General features: G+C 47.1%; 2 protein-coding genes across 2 annotated transcripts; one reads left to right on the top strand and one right to left on the bottom strand.

The window, feature by feature from the left end:
• Window positions 1–10,989, top strand: EPX (eosinophil peroxidase). The gene is made up of 13 exons (XM_016123111.2): window positions 1–185; window positions 269–362; window positions 608–783; window positions 991–1,108; window positions 1,241–1,370; window positions 2,231–2,437; window positions 3,650–3,968; window positions 5,475–5,635; window positions 6,020–6,275; window positions 6,729–6,899; window positions 8,996–9,233; window positions 9,785–9,997; window positions 10,303–10,989. The coding sequence occupies exons 1-12, from the start codon at window positions 62–64 to the stop codon at window positions 9,984–9,986; spliced, it is 2,196 nt and encodes a 731-aa protein (XP_015978597.2). The 5' UTR covers window positions 1–61; the 3' UTR covers window positions 9,987–9,997; window positions 10,303–10,989.
• Window positions 10,925–21,677, bottom strand: MKS1 (MKS transition zone complex subunit 1). Its single transcript, XM_016123112.2, has 18 exons — window positions 21,532–21,677; window positions 21,009–21,118; window positions 19,886–19,956; window positions 19,294–19,449; window positions 18,085–18,182; window positions 17,765–17,893; window positions 17,395–17,499; window positions 16,668–16,776; window positions 16,097–16,153; window positions 15,064–15,106; window positions 14,740–14,805; window positions 13,898–13,968; window positions 13,468–13,537; window positions 13,256–13,363; window positions 12,445–12,578; window positions 11,849–11,931; window positions 11,666–11,763; window positions 10,925–11,554 (listed from the first exon to the last, which is right to left on the bottom strand). The coding sequence occupies exons 1-18, from the start codon at window positions 21,609–21,611 to the stop codon at window positions 11,463–11,465; spliced, it is 1,680 nt and encodes a 559-aa protein (XP_015978598.2). The 5' UTR covers window positions 21,612–21,677; the 3' UTR covers window positions 10,925–11,462.
• Between the last annotated feature and the right edge of the window lie 4,449 nt (window positions 21,678–26,126).

Raw genomic sequence — 26,126 nt, 5'->3', positions numbered from 1 at the left:
GAGGTCAGCTTGGGGTCCTCTGGGAGAGAAGCAAGTAAGGGACCCCACCCATGTGTAGGACATGAGTGTCCCTCATTACCCCGCTGTGGCTGGGCATCTCATTGTAGAGATGAGGCTGCTCCTGGCCCTGGCAGGTGTCCTGGTCACACTTGTCCTGGCCCAGCCCTGTGAAGCCACTGCTCCAGGTAATGACAAGGAGAAGGGCAGTAGAGGGGGTCCAGGGAGACTGTGGTTTCACTGGACCCTGAGTCCCCTTCCTTCTGAGCAGCCTCCCCCAGAGCAGTGGAGACCTCGGTCCTGTGGAGCTGCATAACGGAGGCCAAGCTGCTGGTGGATGCCGCCTACAACCAGACTCAAATGAGGTGGGCCTGGGTCTGGGCTCTGCATGGTCCTGGGAGGGTCCATGTGGGAGGATGGGCTCCAATCAAGGTTGTTTCACCCACCATCCTGCCCCCGAGCACCATGGAGGCAATGCCATGTTGGTAAAGAGCCTCCCTTCCATCCATCCTTCTGTTTATACTGTCCTGACTGTCCACTGGTTGGGATGGGCCTCTGCTGGGTGGGTCTGCTTCCTTTGTCCAGCCCTCCCTCTTCCTCTTCTGGGCAGCATCAAGCAGCGCCTTCACAGCGGCTCGGCCAGCCCCATGGACCTCCTGTTCTACTTCAAGCAGCCTGTAGAGGCCACCAGGAGAATCGTTCAGGCTGCCGATTACATGGATGTGGCCTTGGGGCTGCTGGAAGAGAAGTTACAACTCCAGGGGTCCACCTCCTTCAATGTCACTGGTACTGTGCTCCCAAATTAGCCCCAGGGCTACCCTGGCCTGGGAGTGGAAGGAAGCTAGGAGGGAGAGGTAGGGTGCATAGTCTTGAGGTGTTGGGAGGGCAGAGAATAAAGAGATGGGAGGTACAGAGCAGACTAGCTCAGGAAGGAGCTAGGATCCTGGACCCAGGAACCTGCCTACCTGTCCTCTCCCCGCCCTCGCCTCCCAGATTTGTTAACAGAATCCCAGCTGTGGCTGCTGTCCAAAGCCAGCGGCTGTGCTCCCCGGGACCAGGTGGAGAAGTGCAGTAACAAGTATCGCACCATCACCGGGAGATGCAACAACAGGTGGGTACCAGGGGCTACACCTGAACTGGTGGGGCGGGGGAGGCGCCTCCCTTCCCTCAACAACCCCTCCCCGCATGCTGAGCAGTTTCCAGGCCTGGAACTCTGCTGACCCAAACCCACCCACGACTGCAGGAAGAGACCCTGGCTGGGGGCCTCCAACCAGGCCCTAGCTCGCTGGCTGCCTGCCGAGTATGAGGATGGGCTGTCGCTCCCTTTCGGCTGGACCCCTAAAAAGAGGCGCAATGGCTTCTTCCTCCCTCTTGTGAGTTGGGGCTGAGGGTCTGGAGAATGCTTGATCTTTTCCAAACTCAAGGAATAAAAGCACAGCCTAGAGTCAGCCAGACAGCCTGGAATCCAGGCTCTCCCACTGGGCGACTTTGGGCAAGGAATACAGCTGAGTCTCAATTTCCTCATTGTAAAAAGGCAGTAAAAAGGCAGTAAAACCTGCCTCATATTGCTGGTGTGAACGTTAAATAAAGTCCTGGTTATAATTATCTATGTAGAATATAATCTATTAATGTTAATCATTATAGTACTGTTTTTTCTGAAAGAATTAGATTCAAAGTATCTTGCTAAATATAAGGGACTATTCACCTTAATCTAGCTATATCTATCGATCTAAGCTATTTAATGTGCATCAATTTATCAATTTTCTATTCATGTCAATATAACAATCTGTCATCTACCCATCTATCAACATTTATGTATTAATTTTTCTTCCATTGACGTTTTCAGTTCTCTATTCATTCTTTTTATATTTATTATTCATTACCTAGCAACTAGTCCATGCATCTATTAGTTCTCTTATCCAGTTATCCATTAGTCTATAAATTGATTTACCGAGTTGATACAATAGCCTCTCTGGAAGTACGAGCGAGGTCTATGCCAGCCAACCTGGCCTCTCTCGTCCTCTTTCCTCCTGGAATCCTCAGGGGCCAGGCCAGAGACCATCCTTCTAAGAATGACAGCCACGGGGAGGTGTGACAGAGTAGGGGAGGGGAGCGGCGGGGAAGGGGAGGAGGAGAGACTTTGTTAACTCTGGCAGGGGTGACCTGCTGCCCCTGAGTCCTGGATTGGCTTCCACACCTTGCGGGGTCTGGGAGCCGACCTATCTTCCACCAGGTCCGGGACGTCTCCAACCGGATCGTGCAGTTTCCCAGAGAGAGGCTGGTCTCCGACACAGGCCGGTCCCTCATGTTCATGCAGTGGGGCCAGTTCATTGACCACGACTTGGACTTCGCCCCCGAGACCCCAGCCAGAGTGGCCTTCAATGCAGGTGTCGACTGTGAGAAGACCTGTGTCCAGCTGCCCCCCTGCTTCCCCATCAAGGTACCCTCAGCCAATCGTCCAAGCCTCTGGCCTCTACCCGAGGCTGAGAGCTGGGTTTGGGGATCTGGAAGACTTAAACATCTTTAAGGAGCTGTTTGTGAGGCTGGAGTATCAGATACAAGAAGCACAACCTGGCATTGACTCCAGGTCTATGTGTGTTTGAGAGGTGGGGGTGGAACAATCTGCCAGGAGGCTCAGTGCAGGCCGCATGGAAGAGGAAGCAATTGAGGCTGGCCTTGATCCATGGGTCTGATTCCAAAAGGCGAAGCCTCTGGGCCGCTGTTTCTGGAAGACTTGAGGGTCTCTTAGTTCTCACCCTTCTCTCCTTCGTGGGGTGGTCCCAGGGCTCTGCAGCTCTCACCAATTCCTGGGATCGGATTGTGAGCAGAGTGCTATACTTCAGGCAAGGGTGGTATGAAACGCTAGGGAAGAAAGATAGACTGTAGGGAGCAGAGCCTCTGATGGGAGGGGCGAGGGGGACGCATGCGCACACACTCGTACATGCACAGCCTCACTCCTTCGCTCAGCCTTAATAGGTAAGACCACATCTACGCGGTGTGGCATGTGGGAGGCGTGGCATATGAGGGCCCCTGGCTGGCTCCTTCCTGTTGCAACCTCACCCGTTCTTCAAGCTCTGGTTCAGGGGCACCTCCTCTGGGGAGCCTTCCCATAGCTTCCTATTACACCTTTCCTTTTGGCTTTTAGATCAATCATAGCAAATGGCACATTAATTTAAAGTTACCTTCTCTATGTGTGTGTCTATTTTCAACTGAATTGCCAGCTTCCTGCAACCTGTACTGGGTTTTGTCCATCTTCATAGTCTCCAAAGCACCCAGCACAGAAAGGTGCTTAGGACATGTTGGATGAAATGAAATGAAAGGGCCACACGCTTACTGTCAGGAGAACTAGATTCTAATCCTTTCTCTCCCACTAACTAGTTGTCATTTTTCCTCTCTGAGCCTCGATTTTCCAACCTGTAAAATAAGGATCTAAGGTTTCATCCATTTCTAACCTTCCATGATGGTATGATACAAAGTACTAAGGACACTCAGACTAACCTAGTGAGCAGTGTGAGTCTGGATGAATCAAGGAGGGCTTCCTGGAGGAGGGGAGTTTTGAGCAAGTTTTAGAAGCTGGCAGATGTGGAACGACCAAGAGGAGTGGGCCTGCTCTTAAGGGGCCCTAGTGTCACTGGCTCTTCTTCTACCTCAGATTCCACTTAATGACCCCCGAATTCGGAATCAGCGTGACTGCATCCCCTTCACCCGCTCGGCACCCTCATGCCCCGGAAACAGGAAAAAGGTCCGAAACCAGATCAATGCACTCACCTCCTTCGTGGACGCCAGCATGGTGTACGGCAGTGAGGTCTCCCTCTCCCTGAGGCTCCGCAATAAGACCAACTACCTAGGGCTGCTGGCTGTCAACCAACAGTTTAGCGACAACGGCCGGGCCCTGCTGCCCTTCGACAACCTGCACGACGACCCCTGTCTCCTCACCAACCGCGCCGCGCGCATCCCCTGCTTCCTGGCAGGTCAGACTGGGGACAGGTGATGTCTTCCAAGGATACAGCCAGTCCCTGGGTTTTAGGTTGAGAAGCCACGGTGGGATGCTGTGGGGATACATGGCTTCAGAGCTCAGTATTAGGCACACCATAGCACAGGTCTGTGTGTAATTGTCACAGAATCCGTAAGTTGTTAGGAGTCCCTTTGCTGGCCCAATGTGTGCCTAGCAGTCACCACCTGACTCTCAGTGATAAGGGGCTCACCGCCTTTACAGCACTCCTGTTCATCTCCAACAACACTTGCGAGAAGGGTCCCCTAATTTTGATCCAACATCCACTTATTGGTGTTCCTCATGCTTCTGGAACTTGGGAGAAGAAGCTGTCTCTCACACAGCAATAGCCTTTTTCATTACCCAGAAGTAGCTTTTACTTCCACCTAAGTGTTTTTCTTCTCTGGGCTAAATCCCTTTAGGTTTTTAATCCCCATCCCCACCCCCAACCCCCACTGGTACTGGTACCTCCTTCCAGATGTATAACTTGAACTCTCCTCGGGGCCTTTGCCCCCATGTGCTGGTTGTAATGATGATGGTCATCATTTCTGGTTATTTAAGATATTTAAATGTGCCATCTCTAATCCTTACAGCAACCCTGACAGGAAGCCATTATCACCCTCATTTTACGGATAAGAAACTGAGGCTCAGGGAAGATAGCTAATGTGCTCCAGAACACAGAGTTCCGACGGCAGAGTCCACAGTGGGAACTCGAGTCAGTGTAGCGTCCAGGTCCATGCTCTTTCCTCCCTACTCCACTGCTTTCTTTGCAGAGAGTCGGCTCCAGACCCCTTTTCTAAGGGTTGTATATCCCTTTACTCCTGGCAAGAGCAGCACACGCCTTTGGGAGAAGTCCACCAAAGAGGTTAAATAAGACCTTGTACAAAAGGGCTTAGTTCAAAGCCAGCAAATGACTGTGTGTTAAGATCCACTTTTAGGAATTTACTTTTCTTCCCAGCTTCTAAGAGAAAGTCTGGCTACAGGAAGAGGCTCTGCCTGACTTTCCCTCTTTCCCTTGGGCTCTACGGGGAAAGCAGCCTGATAGCAAGTCCAAAGCTGGGGAAAGGTCCAACCCTCGGTAGAGAACATGCAGACGGATGCAGCTCATGGGATAGATGGGCTCATGGTCCCAGAGTCAAGGTTCCTAGAGTCATTCACTTCCTCCGCCAGCTGTGGATCTGGTCAGCTTGCAGAGGTATTAGACAGCTGCCCTGTGCTTTCCTACCTCACCCCAACCTGTTCCAGTTACTTAGGGATCCAAGACCCCACTGTCCTCCTGCTCCTGGCTGGTGTTGGGGAGGAGAGTGGCAGTCAGTGAGTAGCCTCACAGCACAGCTGAGGAGATGGAGGTTCCGTGAGGGCCAGAAGTTTGGCCCAGGCCAGAAAGTCCTCCTTCCTCTCTCTAGTCCCCAGAGTTCTGTCTGCTCTAGCAGAAAAACATTTCTCTGGGAAAGGTTATGGTGACTCTGACCTTGGGGTTTTCAAGGTGACTTCCGATCAAGCGAAACCCCTAAACTGGCAGCCATGCATACCCTCTTTTTGCGAGAGCACAACCGGCTGGCTACTGAGCTGAGACGCCTAAATCCCAGGTGGACTGGAGACAAGCTGTACCAGGAGGCTCGGAAGATTGTGGGGGCCATGGTCCAGGTAGGATCCTGGGTCCTAGCATTCCCTAGAAGACCATCTGGCATGAGAAACAGTCTGAGGAAGTGGCTTCCACCCTCCTTAACACATCCTCAGGGATGTGCCTCAAGTCAGCCAGGTCCAAGTGATTGGGGGTATACCTGAGATCTGACCTAAACCCCCAATTCTGCCACTCATTCACTGTGTGACCCTGTCCATGTCACTCCTTCTCTCTGGGTTTCAGTATCTTCATTAGACAGTGAGAAATTAATGTTGCCACATTTGACATGGGGACAATCAAGAATTAATATAGCTGAGCAGCCCTTCAAAAGCCAAAGGTCTGTCCAAAGGCAAGGGATTGGGGTGGGAAGCCACAAAGGTAATTTTCTCCTACCTCTTCTCTTCTAGATCATCACCTACCGAGACTTTCTGCCCCTGGTTCTGGGCAAGGCCCGGGCCAAGAGAACACTGGGTCCCTACCGGGGCTATAGATCCGATGTGGACCCTCGTGTGTCCAATGTCTTCACCCTGGCCTTCCGCTTTGGCCACACCATGCTCCAGCCCTTCATGTTCCGCTTGAACAGCCGGTACCAGGCTTCAGGGTCTAACTCACGTGTTCCGCTTAGCTCCGTCTTCTTCGCAAGCTGGAGAGTTGTGCATGAAGGTGACCAGGTTTTCCAGAGGCCAATGGGAGTAAGGGTGGGGAGCACACCTTACCCCAGGTGGGCCAAGCCTACTACTGGGAGGCCAGGCTGCTGCTCAGGCCACTGCTAATCTTCTCCCCAGGACAGAGAAAATAAGGCAGGTGCCACCAAGTCCCTCAGTCACAGGCCTCCCATCCCCATCTTTCTAAAAGAGGAGGACACTGATGTCAGACAGGCAGCTTATGAGCCTAAAGGAAGCTTGCCCTACACTCCTGTAAGAAGTAGGGGGGACCCCTTTTCTTGCCAGCTCTAGCTTCTTTCATGTCCACCCAGGCCTCTGTTTTCCCGGTACAAACGTTATAGGATATAAGCAACTGGCTATCCAGCTCTGAGCTACCTTGGCATCCTGTGATGACTCAAGGGGCTTCCCAGTGGCTGAACCAATCTGTGCTGCTCATATTCCCCACCACCAGGTGGCATTGACCCCATTCTCCGAGGCCTTATGGCCACCCCTGCCAAACTGAACAGTCAGGATTCCATGCTAGTGGATGAGCTTCGGGACAAGCTGTTTCGGCAAGTGAGAAGGATTGGGCTGGACCTGTCAGCTCTCAACATGCAACGCAGCCGGGACCACGGCCTCCCAGGTGAGGGGGCCGCCCACCTCTCCTCCCAGGCTTCACTTGGACCAAGGCTGCTGGTGGGGGTGATGGGGGAGGTTCTGAGAAGACACTTGGTGCCTTAATTCTCACTGGGACTGTCCACTGGATGTACTGTGGCTCAGAGGCATGCAAGGCCAAAGCTGATGCAATGGAGCATTCCTGGGACCACCTTTCTGCTGTCTTGCCACATCTGTTCCATCTGTTGCTCTAGCTCTAGCTTTAGATTCACAGCAGGACCAGGACTTGAGCATCCACTGGGATTTTCCAAATACAGAGAAACAGCAGATGTAAAATGCAGGAAAGAACTGCATTCCTACCACCTTGGCAAGTTCCAAGGAGGAAGGCTAAAGTTCCAGGGATAGAGAAAATGGCTCCTGGCTCTAAATGAAGAGAACAGGTTGGGTAAAATTAAGCCTGCTTTGGCTATTTGGTGAGGACACAGAAAGCATTATCATAGGAAAGAAAAATTAGGCACTTTGCTAGGAACTTTCATGGATACTAACTCATTCAGTCTTCCCAAAGACCTTGAGAAGCAGCTACTACAGCCATTTTTATAGATGAGGAAATAAGCTCAGAGACAGGCAGTAATTCGCCCAAAGCCATATAACTAGGAACTAGTAAAGTATGAGTCAGGATCAGAATGTCTTTCTTCCCGTTGTTCAACCCACAATGCTAGGGGAAGGCTTTGGCTACTGCCTTGCTCCTCTCTCCCTCTCCCCACTTTCTTCTTTCCTTTCTAAATATAATCCTAAGCTCTATCGGCCTCACCTAATTTTTGGCTGTGTTACAGCAGAGTGGGAGAAATTTCTACTACTTAACACAGCACTTGGCAGGCATACAACAGGCACGCGAGAACCTTAGTTTCTGTCCTTCCTTACGCTTGGGTGCCCCCTACTGGAGAACTGAGATTACTAGCTGCCCAAGTTGCCACACCGTTTTCTGCTCCCAATACCTGTTTCCTGCAAGCCATCTCAGAAATATTTTCCTGATACTAGCTCTTACACTCTAATCCCTTCCCAAGTCCAACACAAAATTTGGAACTGGAAGACCTGGCTTGAACTCCACGTACTAGTAGAGTGACCTTGGATCAGTCATGGTTGCTTAAGCTCAACAAATATCCATTGATAAAATGGGATCACAAAGGTGTGAGGATCCTGAGAATAGTCATGCAATAGCGCTTAGTGATGGTTGAACACAATGAGGTTTTTCTTTGTTCAGCTGGGAGATGACGGTCGTGAGTTGTAGTTCAATGGACGGTGTTGAGCTATTTCCTCAGGTTATGGCAAAGCCAAGTCCTATCCTCATAGTCCCACCACGTCATGCGGCCTGATCCTGGTGTGGGATCCTGGCAGCCGAGAAATCAGCATGGCTGGTCTTTGGAAGTTTCTGAGTAGGTGAAAAATCTCAGCTTTATCGAGATATAATTAACATATAGAATTCACTCATATGAAGTATATAATTTAATGACTTTAATATAGAGCTATGCATCAATCACCATATCTAGTATCAGAACATTTTTATCACTCACACAAGAAACCTTGTAATAATGGTCTATCTCCCTCCCCATCCCAGCCCCTGATAACCAATCTACTTTCTGTCTCTACATATTTGCCTATTCTGGACTTTTCATATAATGGACTCATATAGCATGTGGTCCTTTTCTGAGTAAACTTCATCCATGCTTTTTATTTGATGTTTCACTCCTTTCTTCATTCATTCATTCTACAAACCTGATTGAGGGTCTCTTATGTTCTGAGTACTATCTTATTTGTGCTTAATTAATGCATATAAGCCCAGTAATATCGTTTTGGTTCTGATGGGTGGGTTACAACAGTTTTTTACACTGAGACACACTTCTCCATTTGGTGCACACAGGCACGGTTGTCTGCTCACACAGAAAATTAGGAAGCAGAGGTTTGATCTTTGGAAGGTATGGGGCCTCTTCTGCCATCCGGGCTCTTGTACTGCCCAATATTGCCTGACCACAGAGCTCTCTCAGGAGAAATTGTGGAGAGCAGCAGAAGCTAGCAAGAAGACAGCAGGGGTATGCCTGAAACTGCCTCTACCCTCTTCCCCCTCAGGGTACAACGCTTGGCGGCGCTTCTGTGGGCTCTCCCAGCCCCGGAATGTGGCAGAGCTCAGCCAAGTGCTGAAAAACAAGGGTTTAGCAAGGAAGTTCCTGAAGCTGTATGGGACACCGGACAACATTGACATCTGGATTGGGGCCATTGCAGAGCCTCTTTTGCCAGGGGCCCGAGTGGGGCCACTTCTGGCTTGTCTTTTTGAGAACCAGTTCAGAAGAGCCCGAAGTGGAGACAGGTAAGTGACCCAACCCTAAAGAGAGGAGCCCCAGAGGAGGGTAGAAAAGCACTAGCATTTCAAGACTCAGCAACGGGGAAAAGTGTTTTTTTTTTTTTAAGCTTTATTTCTTCCAAGTTCACAGGATCTGAGACCAAGAAGCTCCTGGAGAGCTTGGTCAAGGGAGAGAGACTACTGACCCAGGAAGGCTGATACTGCTTGAGCTAGAAGCACCTTTAACCTTGGAGACTTGTCAGGCTCGCTGCTCCAAGCTAGCAGATCCCAGGAAATCTGGGCAGAAGAGGGTTTGAGACCTGACTCCTTATTTGAATTTGCACTTACCTTCATTCATATTCATCCCTGGCCACTTAAATTTCTCTGCATTTAATACTGGGCAATTTACTTGACCACTGAGTTGGTTTCTTCATTTATTAAGTGGGAATGATACCTATTTTTGCAGGAATTTCATGACAATTGAATGAAATAATGTATGTAAAGTACTTGGCACAGAAGTGCTCATTATATGTTAACTCCTCCCAACCTTCACCCTTTTTTCTTGACTGTCTCCATAGGTTCTGGTGGCAGAAATGGGGTGTTTTCACCAAGCGACAGCGCAGGGCCCTGAGACAGATTTCCTTGTCTCGAATTGTGTGTGACAATACCGGTATCACCACTGTTTCGAGGGACATCTTCAAGGCCAACACCTACCCCCAGGGCTTTGTAAACTGCAACCGCATTCCCAGGTTGAACCTGTCAGCCTGGCGATCCAAATGAGGCTTCTGCAGGTAAGGGGAGGCGCTCCTGCAAGGGCACCAGGCCGTCAGACCCTCACACTCTTTCCCAAATGGGACAGTTGAGTCCTCTTAGGCCTCTAAGCAGGGACAACTGAACTTATCACTAGAGACAGGGTACCCTTTCCTACAGGTTTTCCAGCATGCTAACTTCTGAGCTGATAATCACAGGGCCTAGGACTTTGGGGGGTGATTAAGAAGGACCAGCCAGCCTTAGCTTAGTCATCAGTACCCTGAAATCATGTCATTTCTGGATGCACAGCAAGTTCCTCAGTTGCCCACTTCTGCTGCTTCCACAGGAGTCCATCCCAAGTCTCTGACCTTGGAGACTAAGGAATCTGGTGAAGACAAGGCTACCCTCTCCCCAAGAACAACATTATCCTGCTGATGGTTTTGCTGACTACAGCTCAGGGCTGGTTCTTTGGCTGGGAGTAATAGCTAGGGTACCCAGCAGCAATGACTCTACCTGCCTTGGGAGCCAAGCAAGAAGGTCTTGAGGCCAATCCAAGAAGTCACCTGGAGGGTTTCCTGCCACTTTCTTCTATTTCTCAGCCCATCCCCAACCACATAGTCCCAGACTAAGCCACCCCATAATCCTCCTCGGGAGCCCGCAGGCAGGGCAGCATGATCTACTTCTGTCATTGAAGCACTGCTGAGGGCAGGAGCTGGTTTCTGTGTCGGGCTGGGGAGGGTGTGACCTCAGTCTCGTGCTTTGCTCCAGATGTTTAAGAGAAGTGCTGCTAATACACATCTGGTACTAATCTCTAAGCCTCTCCTGGGGACTGAGTTAAGAAAATCAAAGAAACACTCTAGAGTAGGAAAAGGCAGAAGAAGGGAAGTGGTGGTAGGGGCCCCGACATTACAGAGAATACCTCACCCTCGCCAGCAGCCTGAGCAGAGAAACAGCTGACAGAACATTGGTCAGTATAAAAAGCTTTTATGTACCAAAAAAAATACAATAAAAGATACCACCCAGCTAGCAGAAATGACTGGGCACTGCCTTCAGCCTTCATTTACTCTAGAAATAATTGTACCTCAGTAGGACAAGGCTACCCTGGAGAGATGAGGCTGAAACTCCCGGGCTGGGAATTGAAGATCTATCTCATTTTCCTTCTTTCTGGAGCCTCCACTTGTAAAGAGGTTGTGGAGAAGGAGGCACCTGCAGCCCACTGCTGAGATAGAGGACAGAACTAACCGTGGGGTTACCCCAAAAGGGTCTCAAAACAAGATCATCCATCTTGGTGTGATGTCCACTTGCAGTAGCTGAAATATGAATATGGAGGCCACAGGTCTCTGGCTTTACTGCTGCATGGCAGGGAGAAGGCCCTACTGGAGACTCGGCAGAGGGGCCTGCCCAGGGGTTCTCTTGGCAGATGAGGAAGATGAGGAGGTGCGAGAACACTGGCTCTAGCTATCACTTGTCTTGTCCTCTTGCCTGGAAGGCTAGGGCCGCAGCAGGCTAGGAAACCATCGTTCCTGAGGGACTCAAGAGGTCCTGAGGAAGGCTTTCTCGGGCCTCCTGCATGCGGCGCCGGGCTCGGTGGAAGGCCTCTGTGATAAAAGCAAATACAGCAGTCAACTGCCATAGTGTGGAGGGCAACACAGCCCATGCTGACCTTGGGTGGCCAGTTGGGGGGGGGGCAGGGGGACAGGGGAACCTACCCAGCACATTGTGAATGGAACTCTGCTGGCTAAATCCTTCCAGACGGTCCAACACACTCCGCATCTTTTTCCGGAGAGAACTTGACTCCATGAAGGCCCTGCAGGGGAGCACGCCACATGGCCAAGACTGCTCGCCAGCCCTCAGGATAAGGAGCCCCAAGGCAGAGGGCTAGGGTCACTCACCTGGACTGCTGCAGGCAGTGCAAGCGGAAGGTGACACTACCTGTGGTCTCTGTGCGGAGCCCAAAGCGGCTCAGACGCTCTCCCTGTGGCATACCATTAGACAGCATCAGGTGTCTGCAGGCTCTAGGCCCCAGGCACCATGCTCACTCCCATTCTTATCCCCATTCTTAGGGAGAACAGTTCCGTTGGAGAAACCTCATTCTACCTCCTAGACTCCATCACCTCAAGGCTCACACTGGGCTCCCAAATGTAAAGTAGGGAACATTCCAACTTCATTGAGAATAAGCTTCCTATTGATCCTCCCTCCTCTGGTTACCGAGGCTTCAGTGATGGGCTGGAATGAGGGGCTGGTTATTCTGACAGGGACCAGGGGAACCCTCAAAGTACACTATTTTCCAGATATCTCCTAGGAAAGCAGTGTAGATATTTGTACCTGATTTAAAATGTGGCCATGACTTCTAACTTAAGCCACAGGAAGGAAGGGGCTAATAATGAACCAATAAAAAATTAAGGGACCTTAACCCAAATCCCACCTTCTATAGATGAGACAGGAATATAAATTCCCAGAATGAAGTCTCCTCAGAGACAAAAATCACCTTGAAGGTTCCTGGTATCCATAGGTAGGAGAGGTCCTCCAGTTCTAGAGAACCACCGATGAAAAACCTCCTCAGCTCAGCCACCGTGCCCAGTTCCATGGGTCTCCACGTGGAGACTGTCAGGGTATGCGAGCCTGCGCAAGGAGAGAAAAATGGGGCCAGGGTCGGAAAAGGTATGTGGTCCCTCACTGACTCCCCAGCAGTGACACAGGCCTAGCCACAACTACAACACCTGGTCTGGTGACGGTCTGACCTCTGGTAAATATTATCAACATGGTGGTTTAGGACACCCATTTGGAAATCAATCAAATTCACATTTCAGCTCTGCCCATTATTACCTGTGTACCCAGGACAAGTATCTTAATCTCTCTGAGCATCATTCTCATCTAGCAAAATGGAAATAACAACAACACTTACACCTCACAGAGTAGTTGGGAGAATTAAATGAGAATCACTTAGCACAATGCCTGGCATACAATAAAGGACAATGACTACTGTTTCAAAATGAACGCTGATCCACTTTGCCATGCAGCTTCTCCCTCAAGGCTGCAAGTCAACCAGAGGAGCAGGGAGCAGGTACCAAAAACACTCAGGCCGCTCAGCTTCACGGAGTTAGTTGCAGTTTCCCTCAGTCGTCTCTAATGGAGGCGGACATTCTTCAGAGGGAGCAAGGACTCTTGCGAGTGAACGGCTTCTAATTCCTAATTATCCCTACTTCTCACTGGAAGATGCTGAATCTTTTGGAAGTGTTGGACTTGTTCCTAGGAGCTAGGGCATGTGAGCCACATGAAGGACAGGGACAAAAGGTCACCTGGGGTAGCGGGCAGCACCACGGCCCCGTAGCCTTCCACACGGTACCTCTGCCAGAAGTCCAGTGAGAGGACCTCACAGTAGAGCACAGGCCACTCCGGGAGAGCATCTGGGAGCAAGTGAGAGAAGCAGCCAGGTCACAGGAGGCCTTTGCCAAGAAGAGGCATTGCCCGAGGAGACCCAAGGCCTAGGAGCAAGCACTGAGCTACTTACCAGTTGATTCATCCTTGTGCAGAAAGGAGGCCTCAAATGTGAATGGATAGGAGAAGTAAGCCACCCTGTCCTAAAAAAGAGTGTCATTTTATACTCGGCGTCATGGCATGGGCAAGGCCTCACATGGAATTTGTTCCCCCTGTGGCCAACAACAAGGCTACCTTCACAAGGGAAAAGGAAAAACTCTCACCCCAGGTAGGAAATTAGAGGCTGAGAGGTGAAGGGACACCCAATACAAGTTGCTCCTGTTCTCAGAAAAGGAGTGAGAGGAATCCAGGACTGGGCAGCCCTGAAGAGCCCACAGGTAAGGGTCAAACCCAACTCTGGAATCTCCCCAGAGGGGGTGGCTGTAGGCCTGATAAATCTTCAGATGCCACCCCAGAATCAGAGTCCTGTCCCCTTCCAGGTACTCCCTCTTGTTTTTCCATACCATTCCCAGGGACTTGGTGGCACAAGTCTGCGTTACTCCTGAGAGTTGTTGGAAAGCTGGGCTTGACCAGTCTGAAAACCAAAGACCATATATAATAAGTTTACCTGAGAGGAGAGCAAGCAGTTGAGAAAAAGATGAAGTTCCTTCATCCATTCATTTACTCATTCACACAATCAATTATTCATTTAACATTTACTGAGTGTCTACCTTGTGCTATGACCAGCTACTGGGTACCTTGGTGACCAGATAGAAAAGATCCCTGTCTCTAATGGACCTAACATTCTAGTGAGAGAGAGACTGACCAACCAACAAGAGACTATCAATGAAAAATGCTATACTGAAAATACAACAGGGTAAAGAAACTGGTGATGTGGAGGTTCATTTAAATTGGGTAGTGAGGGAAGACATCTCAGAGGTGACACTTAGGCTGAGACTAAACCAGAAGAACCAGTTGTGCAAAGGTATGACAGAAAGGGTTTCAGACTAAGGAAATGGTCCTGAAAAGGCTCAGCCTTGGATGTTCAAATAGTTTAAGATCAACAGAAGATAGGAAATTAACCATGATGGTGATGACCCACCAACGAGAGAGAAGAGGAGCATGGAGCCAGAAGCCGAGAGAAGAGTTTCAGTGGGGAAAAGTGAACTGTTTCGAATGCTTCTGAGAGGGCAAGGAAGGTGAAAGCAAAGAAATCACTATCAGATTTTACAACTTGGAAGTGATCTATGACCTTGAAAAGAACAGTAATAGTTTTAGGGCAGGAGCGGGGCAGGAAGCCTGACCCAATGCCTCTAGAAAATCGTAAGAATGGTTATAAAAGGAGAGACTTACGAATATCACTTACTAGTAGTTGGTAATTCCACAAAGAAGTGGACATAGAGATTGTCATATTCAAAGCCTTGTGCTGAAACTAAGAAAACAGGATATTATTTCAGTTTATTCTCCTACCACCCTGGGCACCCACCCAGTCCTGAAGGGTCTATACAGTTCTGGAAGAAAGTCCCTTGAGTGCCAGGAACACTCTGTTTCTAAGAAAGACTCATGGCTGAGTTTTCCAAGCACTGCAGACAACCCGTGGCCTCTACTGGGGCTGGGTGGATCACTTCACAACTCTAACAGAACACTTGCCCAAGCATCAAGAGATCTCTCTGTCTGGCAAGACACTTACCTATCTCTCCATTTACGAAGAGCCGAAGGGCACCTGGGGCAGTCTACAGCAGAGAGAAGAGGGAAAGATCAGGAGGCCTGGAGGGAATCGGCACTTCTGCCTGCCTGCAAATCCCCAGGAGGCCTGATACTGGATGTCAGATCCATCGCTATCACATTTCCTCCCCACCCTTCCACTTCACAGATCTGTTTCCTTCATTTCTAAAATCTGTGAAACAGTGCATAATGTAAATGGTGGGGAGGACAACTCAGTATGGAAAATTTAGAAAGCCACGACAGCGGCCCTTTGGCGTGCAGTGGGAGCCTGGAGAGCCCTGTCCCCTTTAGATGGCCAGGGTCAAGACGCTAGGGAGTCTACTGTTTTGGTTGGTTGTGTGTCCATCTTATCTAACTTTTTAATGCTGAACATCTACTGCTAATGCAGTATGAAAATAATTAAAGTTAATTTCTTAGAAAGAGAGAGAGGGAGACCGGTGGATAATTCTACCGTTGTCTCCAGATCTAGAAATGGAACTCCTAGAGCTTTGTTTTTAAAGAACCAAACTATCTGACAAACAGAAACATCACCCTTCCCTCTCTACAAGGTCCTCAGAAAAACTATTCACATGAAGAGTGAGGAAAAAATTTGTCATCTTTATATTTACTTTTAAAATTAATTATAAAGTAATACATAAATGCATTACCACTGATAAAAATTCAAAACTACCTAAGTATTAAAAAATAGAAAGTAAATATCCCTGACATATCTCTCACCTCCCAGGATTCACCTACCATTTCTCGATCTCACCTTCTCCCCAGAAAAAGCCAACCATAGCAACCAAGCCTTTCAGGCCTTTTCCTATGCATTACGGTTCTATATCAATGTGCAGTGTTTTAAAAACATTGACAAGGTCTATCTTCTAAGCGCCATTTTTTACTTCCTTTGACACTGAAGAGTATGTCTTGGGGAGTTTTGAGAGGCGCTGTTACTCAGCCACAGTCAGAGTGCACTGGCTGGACCCAGCCGGCAGCGCTGCAGGACGCCCAGTACTCACCATCTCAAAGTCAGTGCCCACCAGGCTGCTGAGATACTCCTTGTGCCGGCCATAGAGCTGAGGAAGGAAACCAAACCGAAACTCAAGATGTGACCCAAGCCAGGCCAGGGTTTAGTTCTGAATGGGAGGGAGAAGAGAAGCAATAATGGGAAATGCCACAGAGAACTGGACGCTTAAGCATCCCAGCCACTGACATTTTAAAGTGAAGCACAGAGGCTGCGGAGCCCACTGGTCTGGGACCAAATCCTGGCTCTCACACATACAAGCTACATGCCCCTGGGCAGACTGCTTAGCTTCTCAGTCTCTGCTTCCACATTTATAATTGTAATAATAAAAGTATTCACCTCAAAGCGTTGTTTACAGTCTAAATGAAATAAAGTACCTGAAGTACCTAGCATAAAGCATGGTGAGTGCTCAAATAAATGGTCATGATGATGATGTTCTAATATAATCAAAACTTGAGTCTGATATGTCAGCAGTGATGCCAACTACTGACATCACCCTTGGGCACAGTTTCAGCTCCCAGGCACTGAGCTCACCCCTTCAGCACTTAGAATGAACTAGCTCTTACATCCTTGAACACACGCTGTTCCCGCTCCTCCTCCTCTGGCTGTGCAAGGGAGGACACGTTTTCGATTGTATACTTCCACAGCTCCTGCTTCTCCCCCTCGGTCTCAATTCTGTAAGGTCAAAGCCACAAAAGGACCAACTCTGATAACAAGAAATGGCACCCTCCAGATCCAGCTCAGGGATGAGCCATCCCTGGCCAAACACCTTACTTCGAGTATATGATGATGATGGTCAGAATGCTGACCGGGAGAGGGAAACAAAATGGTAAAGCAGAAAGGGTACCAGACTAGACTCAGAGAGTATAGGTTCGGGGCCAATAAAGTAATGGTGAAACCCTAAAGCACAACATAACTGGCACCAAGTTCGCTCGCCTGAGTGAGGAATGGACAGGTGGGTCTAGGTGATCTCTAATTTACAGTTCTGTGATTGTAGGAGCTGGAGGTGAGGAAAGTTGGCCAAAGGAAAAGACCTGGCTGAGTTCATCTCACCCTATTCTGGTTAGCCCCTACATTCAGCAGCACAGAGAATTATTTTCACTTAACTATACTGCTGAAGCTATCGCTTTGAAATTGGTGTAGTTACACTGGTTCATAGACCCCCAGTATCCTAGGGGTCTATGAACCAGAACAGAACATGAATCACTGCCTGGGAATTTAAAAGTTAGACGAAAGGCTTTCAGAGCATCTCCTCAACTAGGGGCAAGAAGTGAAGCCCTTTCTTGCTCTCACCTGTAGGGTCCTTTGAGGCCAGTAAAGTCAGGTTTTACTGTGATCACTCCATTGCTGTCCACCTTCAGAGTACAGAGGACATGTTCATACTTCTTATAGCCAAGCCTAGAAACCAGAAAATCAACAAGGTTCAGGATCACTAGTCCCACCTCCAGGGTAAGAGGAAGGGATATTCAGCCCATGGCAGAGGAAAGGACAAAGCCTATAGTGAAAATTATCATGGTAAAATACTTTCTTTGAGAACAACCAGAAAGAACAAAAAGAAGTCCCTCCCTCCCATATACCCCAGGATGACTTTAACAGGTGAGTGATGGTTAGTGAAAGGAGATATGATGAGGATTTGAGCAAGGCAGTGAGATGCTTCACTCACTTTCCATAGGGGCCCAGGTCTGCCATGATGTGCATTGTCTGAAGAGGGGTGTTGATGACATGGTTGTTCTTGACGAACTCTTCTGAGGGTTCCCAGGTGACAATTCGTGACTTGAGGATGCCACCCTCCCTGGGAAATAACACAGGAAGGGTCACATCCCTGGAACCCCCCTGAAAAGCCTGAAGCAGGAACACAGGAGAGCATGGCCAGGTGGGGGCCTACTGTAGAATGGGAAGCTCGAGTCGGTGGACATACCGAGCACTCTGGCACGGAAGGACCACAAAGGCCATCCCTCAGCCCCCATACACACTTGCACTCACATCCCTCGTCTGTCCTGACGTCGCCGCCTGACATTTGCCATTCGCTCAACCAAGAATGATGGTACCTCCCTGGTTGCGGTGGTCATTCTCTGACAGTGCTGGGAAAAGAGAGCAATCCTGTGTAACCCAGCTGGTCAGGGCTACATAGGACCAAGTACCTGAAGGGAAGTCTTCCTCCTGAAACCTCATCTGGGACCTGAACCTAAAAGATGCAGCCATCTCACAACTGTACATGCTAATGGAGGGGAGCAGTGGGACAAACAACCCAAAGAAGATTCCTACCATCTTTGGCTTCCCCTAAGATTTTAGCAGCATATTACCCTTCAGAAATGATTTTATTTATGCTGATATTAAAATGAGTCTGTGATCTCTGAGCAGATACCAAAAACAACTTGGGTGAGTTTGCCTGGTACACACTGATGTTAACCAGGTAGTTGGAAGTTGCCAAATGGGAGACAAGTATTCTGTGGAAAATCCTCACATGGGAACTGGGCATTAAATGTAATTTTATTTACTTTTCCAAAACAGACAATCCAAATTTTATTTGCTACCAACCCATAGCGTTCCTAATTAAAACATCAGTCTTTCAAAAATATTCACTTAACACCTGCTCCTTATGGAGATCTACAAGGTTTTAGACAAAAATCAAAAATATAGGCTCTACCCTCTGTCAAGGAGTTTAAAATCTCACTGAAAAGATAGAACATGTCAGGCAATGACTGAAGAAAATGTTAAACAAGTCCACCAAGGTGTGTTGACATAACTGAGGCAAAGCAAGGACATAAGCCATTTTCTATGGCTGTACTGAACTCCTCTTCAAACCCATATATGCTCCAGAGTTTTGGCTGATCCCCCTGGTGAATTTTACCTAGATGGTTCTAGATTACAGTCCCCTGTCTTACCTCATGATGTATGGAGGAAGGCAAGCCGAGTGGCTGTTTCTCCCAGTTTGTGGTCTGTAAGCCTATCTAGAGACCCCGCCGGCTCCTCCAGGCCCTCCAGCAGGTAGAGAAGGGAGCAGTAGCCACACCACCTGCGGACTGTGCCTACTCTATTCCAGCTTGGCTGCCAGCAGCACAAGGCAGTTCCTAGACAGGCTCTCTGTCTCCCCTTCACAGGCTTCGGATTTAACACACAGAATCAAGGGGGGCCAGAAAGCTCAGGGAGGCAAAGGAGAAGGAAGCTGTGGAACCTTGGAAAGAGCAATACCTCCTCCAAATTGGTATATCTATCAGAGTCGGTGTAGGTAAAGATTCGGCGGTTCTTCCTGCCACCCGAATCCTCCAGCTTCAGGATCTCTTGACGGTACTGATGATCCAAAGGGCTCTGACAGGCTGCTTCATTTTGGTACAGATCTACTTCAAACTGAGGAAACAGAGATCTACTGAGAATATATCAAACTTTAGATTCTATAACTGTTAAATTAAAGCAGTCCTATACAGTTGAAAAAATTGGACACATTCTCATCGCCAACTCATTTATCTAAACTAATAGCGGGCAGGGGATCCAAAGAATGCTAGAACTAAAAGGAACCAGAGTGATGGTCTAATCCAACTCTGTTGTTACAGATGGCATGTGGCCCAGAAGTGAAAAGTGCCTCACCCAAGATCATAAAACTGGGTAGTAGTAGCAGTCACTATGTTACACTGCCCCTGTAAACACAACAGGGGAAACTGTAAACTGCCAGAAGCTTTCTGGAAATCAGTTTGGCTACACGTATCAAGAATCTTTCCCTGCCACCATCCCAGTGGAGGTGGACCAGGTAGAGGTAGACTGACGAGACAAGTGGCAAATGGCTCACCTGGCTAAAGAGCTTCTCCTGCCACCCAATCAAGACCTCCTCCTCTTCATCTTCATCTGGGCGGTGTCCACCTCCAAAGACAACAGAGTGAGTCAAATGTTAGAGCCACACCAGCACCACTTCTAGCTCTGTGGTTAGTTATAACTAAAGTCCCTGCTCGTATATTTGCCATAAAAACAGTTCAGTGACTTATTAAACATTCACTCTACACAAAGACTGGAGAGGCTATGTATATATTGAAGCCAGGATTAAGATCTAAGGAATCTTAATCACTACTCTAATTTGAATAAAAGAACATGATACCTTCCAGGAATTATTTCATCCAATTCAGTGGCAGACGCTGAAATTTGGATTTGGCTAAACAGCTCTTCCTCAATCCCAATTGTCTACATTTGCTAATGAAACTCTGGCATTTTTATCCTTACTATTCCTGAAGCCATATATCTAGAATCACAAACACTGTAACCTTAGGAGACCAAGTATCAGGAGAGAAGAAGAAAGGCAAATAAATGATTATATAAAGAACCAAATCTAGTACACTGCCTTTTTCAGAAACATATGCTTCACAAGCCACCAGCCCACACTCTTGCCCAGGAATATTTTTTAACAGAAACAACAAAAGCAGAGACTAGAGGCCTAACACAAGTACACTGTCCTCTCTATCTCACTCTTCTGCCTTCCCAGATAAGAAAAACTGCAAGAGAACAGCTAATGTGCACATTTTTCAAGTGGACTCCAACTTTAAAATTGTTTTAAAAAGTATTTATACGTATGCTTAGAATTTGGAGTATATTTTCTCTTAGAAAAAAATGCCATAAATGGAATTTAGAAGGGGGAAAAAAAAAAGGAATTTAGGTTGCCAGGCAAATGTATTATACAATATATCCTGATGGCAGGAATCATGTCATTCAATTTTCATACACAACATAATATAGCAGTTAAAATTGCCTAGGATCAAATCCTGGCTTCAACATTTACCAGCCATGTGCCCTTAGGCAAGGAACCCAACCTCTCTATGCCTTTTCTCAGACTACAGCCCTGGATCTACACTGTCTTAAGAGGTAACTACCACCCTAGACGACTCTCAGATCCCCGTGGAGTCATATCACCACCATACACCCACTGGCAGCTGGGTGAGGACTGAAAGTGGCCAGGTCTATGAGGTCCTTCCCATGCTGGGCAGCAGGCTGGTAATGGAGGAAGTTGCCTGATGTGATTCTTTGCAGGTGGACTCTGTCAGGAAAAGAGAATCCCAAAATACTTGTTACAAGACTCACAACCAGGAGATCATCAATACGGAGCAAAAATGGGGGAAACAAAACACGTAAGAGGGTGGGGCTACCAAGGTTGAAGGCAACTGAGGGGAAGTGAGTAGGGCGCGGGGTCCTAAGGGAAGAGTGAAGATGAAAAGGTGTACTGGGGACCCAGGGCTCCGAGGAATTTGGGAGGGACAAGGACTTGAAAGGGCTGGGGTGGGTCTGGAAGCTGCGAGTGGTGAGGGTTCCGAGTAGTGAGGGGAGACGCAGGGAGACCGCGGAGGTCGTGATCAGAGTTGTAAGCGAAGTCGGGGCCGCCGAACGCAGCGAAGTTCAGGCTCGAATTATCTGAGAGCATAAAAGCATGGGGCTCTGGGGCGAAGCGACTACCGGAGGCGCAAGTTGCGCACGGGGTCCCGGGAGCGATACACAGCCTCCCCGCTGTCAGTGTTCCAGACGGTCTCCGCCATGACAGCTGCAACGCGCCGCGACTGCGCCGGAAAGCGCACCGCCCCCAGTTCCCCCGGCAACGGAGACGCCGGGTTCCGGAGGCGGTGGAGGCGCTGCGCGCGCAGTCCTCAATTGCCAGAGCTGCGCGCGGATACCCGCAGTGTGCAGGCCCCGCTGAGGCTCGGCTCTGGGTTTGGCTGGGGTCCTGCGAAATCACCGCTTACTACATGTGCGAGAGAATGCACTCGCACCCAAGTCCGGCTTGATGCACTTTACAAATGAGGAGACTAAGACAGAGCCATCGGCCCCTTTCATACAGATTCGGACATGGTTATGGGGACCAGACCGGGGTGCCGTGAATCCTCACCACTACTTTTTCCACACCACACTGACTTCGACTGAATGCTCAAAAAATTTAGCCTGAAAATCGGTGGACGTGACTCACAGAATGTTTCCATTCTTCCTGAAGAAGTCAGGGAACGTGATGGCACTTACTCAGACAGGAAAATATATTCTTGGACGGAAAAAAAGAAACGTCAGAAATTTTATTTCTTGTGTTGATATTTGTTAAATCGGAGAAAGAAAAAACAAGGAAGCTAGCAATAAGGAAGGAAAAGATGTTCTTAAACTGATATTCCCACTGCGTGTTAGTTCCAGATTTTTAAGGCCTTGGATACTGCACCGGCCTCCTGAAAGCCAACAAAGTCCCATTCAGAAGTCATATTTCATTGAGCACCGAAGGCAGGGCACATCATAACCTGGAGTCTGGCTCACTGGCATCCCCAAGGTGGTGTCAATTGTTATTAGCCTTTGACATTTGCTACTCCTCCAGAGTAAGCAATTGTCCCGGACATTGGGGTTCTTGTGCCAATATGATCATACGGCATTAGGAAACCTGCACAACAGAGCTGCCGCTGTGTCTGTCACACAAAGAACTCTCCATAATAGTAGAACCATTGTTTAGAATCTAATACAGTTGAGTGCTTTGTTTGTATTGTTCTCCTAAAAGCCCACTAAGTAAGTATTGTTATTCCCATTTAATTGATTAAGTTAGTGAAGGCCAGGGTTTAAAGAGCTTAGGAAATGGTGTAAAGAGCTGGGATTCTAGACCAGGTTTGAGCCAGAAAACCTTCCATTCTATCTTGAATTCTCTCACCTACCAGTTTATTCCACAAGAACACACAGTTTGCAACCTGGGAAATAATTATTTCACAGAATGAAACCATGGAGGCAGAATACTAGCTCTTAAAAAGAAAAATTTTAAAGTTTTTCTTTTTAAAGTGGCGAATAGACAACACTGTGTCACATGAACAACAAACAATAAAAGTGGAGATCGCATCAACAGTTTGGCTTTATAACCATATCAAACTTATAGCAAAGTCAATTGGCTATCATCGTGAGCAAAATAGGGTACTATACCACATAGTATGGAAATATAAATTACTGGTATAGGTAACCATAACTGAATTATTTTTATACAGGTTAACTAGATTTTTATGTTTCTCTTTGTTTACTGGTATCTATAAATCAGTATTTTTAAAACTGGAATCTATGAGTGGTATTTAAGGGTTCTATGATCTCTTTCCTAGAATTTTATGAGGAGCATTTTGTGGAAAAAAAATTTATAACTTCTATCAGATTCTGGAAGGAGTTTGTACCCTGAATGACTGATCCCCACTACATTTATATATTGACATCTTGTTAAAAGTCAAAAGTTAAGATTACATATCATAAGAGCAAAATCCATTGTATCATTACCAGCAACCCTTCTATACTCATCCCTAACCAAGATGATTCAGAGCTGACATGTACTGTGTTCTCCCTAAAATAACACCATCATTTGGAGACATTTTTTGGTTTAGAAAACACTTGCACAAGTAATCATGAAGGGTAACTATTATTGCCTCCATTTCAAATATTTATAAACCAAGATATTAATTAAATTTCTCATAGCCTTATGACTAGGAAGCATAGAGCCTGGACTTATATTCCGGAAGTTCTGACTCAACACCTATGGGCTCGTCGTTGAACTGTGCTGCTTCTTTTTATCCACTCATCCCAACACTTCCCCCAATATTTTTATTTTCTAAACCAGCCCCATTTGGGCCACCTCAGTACTACTCTCCCTTTACCCTCTTCTGTTGTCACTTTACCACTTGGGCTCTCCTCACTGCAGGACTTTAAGAAAGCAGAAGGGGAACAGGAAGGACATCGCTACAGGATCTTTCTTACCAAGTGGAACATTTACCTACCACATGATTCAGCAATCCCACTCCTAATTGTTTACTCAAAAGCAATGACAACATATATCCACATGAAGACTTAATGTGAACGTGCATCGTAATTTTACAATAGTAAAAATAGGAAACAGCTCAGATGTCTACTAACATGTAAATGTTTAAACAAATTTGTATAATATCTATACAATGAAATGCTACTTCACTGTAAAAACAAAGTAACTACTGACACATAGAACTACATGAATGAATCTCAAAACTCATTATGCTAAGTGAAAGAAGTTGGACACAAAAGGCTATAACTTGTGTGGTTTCTTTCATATGACTTTCTAGAAAAAAAAGAAAACTCTAGAGCTGGAACACAGAAAGTAATTGCTGGGAATTGGGTTTGGAAAGAGGGGCCGACTATAAAGGGTCAGTGCAAAATAATTTTGGGGATAATGGAACTGTTTTAGATGGAACTGTGGTGGTGGTACACAACTCATTGCACTTCTTAAAACCTATAGAATTGTGCATCACGATGAGTGAATTTTCCTGTATATAAATTGTAAACAATTTACTAGGTTGTGAGAGGTACCTTAAATGGAATACAGGCAGTGACAAAGGAATATAACTGTGAAAGGAGTGAGAAAGAAAGGAGCCACCCTAAGTAACTTTGGAAAACAGTTTTTTGATTGAAACTGAAGGCTAAAGATAAAAAGAATTATCCACAATGCTGTACTCTAAATAAAGTTCGACAATAAAGTTGGTAAATTTATTTCTCAGAGGAGTATGGGCTAGTAATTCCAAAACTACTTAGATGTATACTAAGGTGTGAAAATAAGTAAATATATTGTTGATAACACGAGCCATATTTTTCACTGTCTGAGAAGAAGTTACAAATAAAGAAATGGGTGAAGGCGAGAGTGGGCCCTGTGGACTAGATCACAGTTGGAGTAAGCAGTAAAAACTCATGGGTATTTAAAAATATATACTTATAAAGACAGGGTCAGAAATGAATATAGTTACATATGTATATATGCATGAGTTGGTACTCACACATATAGTTCCTACTTCTGTCCACTGAGACAGTCTAGAAGTGATTACTCCCCAACAGAAATGAGGACTCCCAGTGCCAAGACTGTGGTTTCTAAATACCATTCTCTAATACAAAGCAATGAGGGTTCATTGGAGAATTGATCAGTTCCCTGAAAGAACCAGAATCTCTTAGGCATTTCTGGGCTAGGGAACATCCATCAGCCAAGAGCAACCCTGAGATGGGTGCTGATATGAGCTGTTAATAGTCAACATGCTAAGCAGTTGATCAAGAGGAACTGGGCAGGGCACGAACAGCATCTACTACAGGTAAGTAAGGCAATTCCAGGAAACCAGTATGGGCTAAAACCCAGCTAGCTTACTCAGGGCACCAGAAGAGTGAGCATCTTTACCTTTTTCCAGCTTCTTCCAGGCAGTGTGCCAACAGGTAGAACAGGTGGGACCACATGGGTATTACTGAATTGACATTATCAGTCAGTAGGAGAATAAAATAGGTCAGCAGTACCCGGAAGCTCAGCCTCTGAAGCAGTTCATTTGTATGTCAAAGCCAAATCTCAATTGCCTTTTCCCAAGAAACTTTCTGATATTTAATTGCTTTTACCTTGGGAAGCCCTATTTTCCCTACAATGTGTCCCGACAGGTTAACCCACATCTTCAGGGACATGCCAAGACCTGGAGCAACAGAGTGTTCTAAATAGTAAGACTCTGACGACATTGGCTTCTATAGCCCCTCCCCTTCCAAGTGGACATTTCAATTTTTAGAAATGAAGGAACTTTAAAGTTCACCTTCTGTGTTCCTCTATTTCTTGATATTATCCCGGAAATACAAAGAAATTAATCTCTTTGGTAAATTCTAATAAGAGCCAGGACTTTCTGCCAACTGTAGGATAGTTTCCCAAACCAGCAATGACCTTTTGAAAGTTTATATTCATATCTACAATAATTTTGAGTCAAGTTCTTGGCTATTGTCTCAAAAGAATCATTTGGCTACAGCTATTGGAATTGAAATTAGGTGGTAATGTAGATTACTTTGAATAAGGATTCTCAGCAATCCTGTCTAAGCCCCTAAAAGGAAGTAGTCATGAGTTTGCTCCACAATTCATGAATCAGTTCACTTCATTTGTTTGTTCAATGAACATTTATTGCTGGTCTTCTATGTGGGTATGTGCTGGCTGAAAAATTACTGCTTGGCTATAGCCCATGGGAACATAACGCTCTAACAATAAGCTTTTTGCTTCTTTACCCCTGCTTGCATAACTGACC

This window comes from Rousettus aegyptiacus, unplaced genomic scaffold (assembly GCF_014176215.1).
Source record: "Rousettus aegyptiacus isolate mRouAeg1 unplaced genomic scaffold, mRouAeg1.p scaffold_m13_p_6, whole genome shotgun sequence".
Taxonomy (NCBI): Eukaryota; Metazoa; Chordata; class Mammalia; order Chiroptera; family Pteropodidae; genus Rousettus; species Rousettus aegyptiacus.
This window is presented reverse-complemented; position numbering and strand designations above follow the sequence as displayed.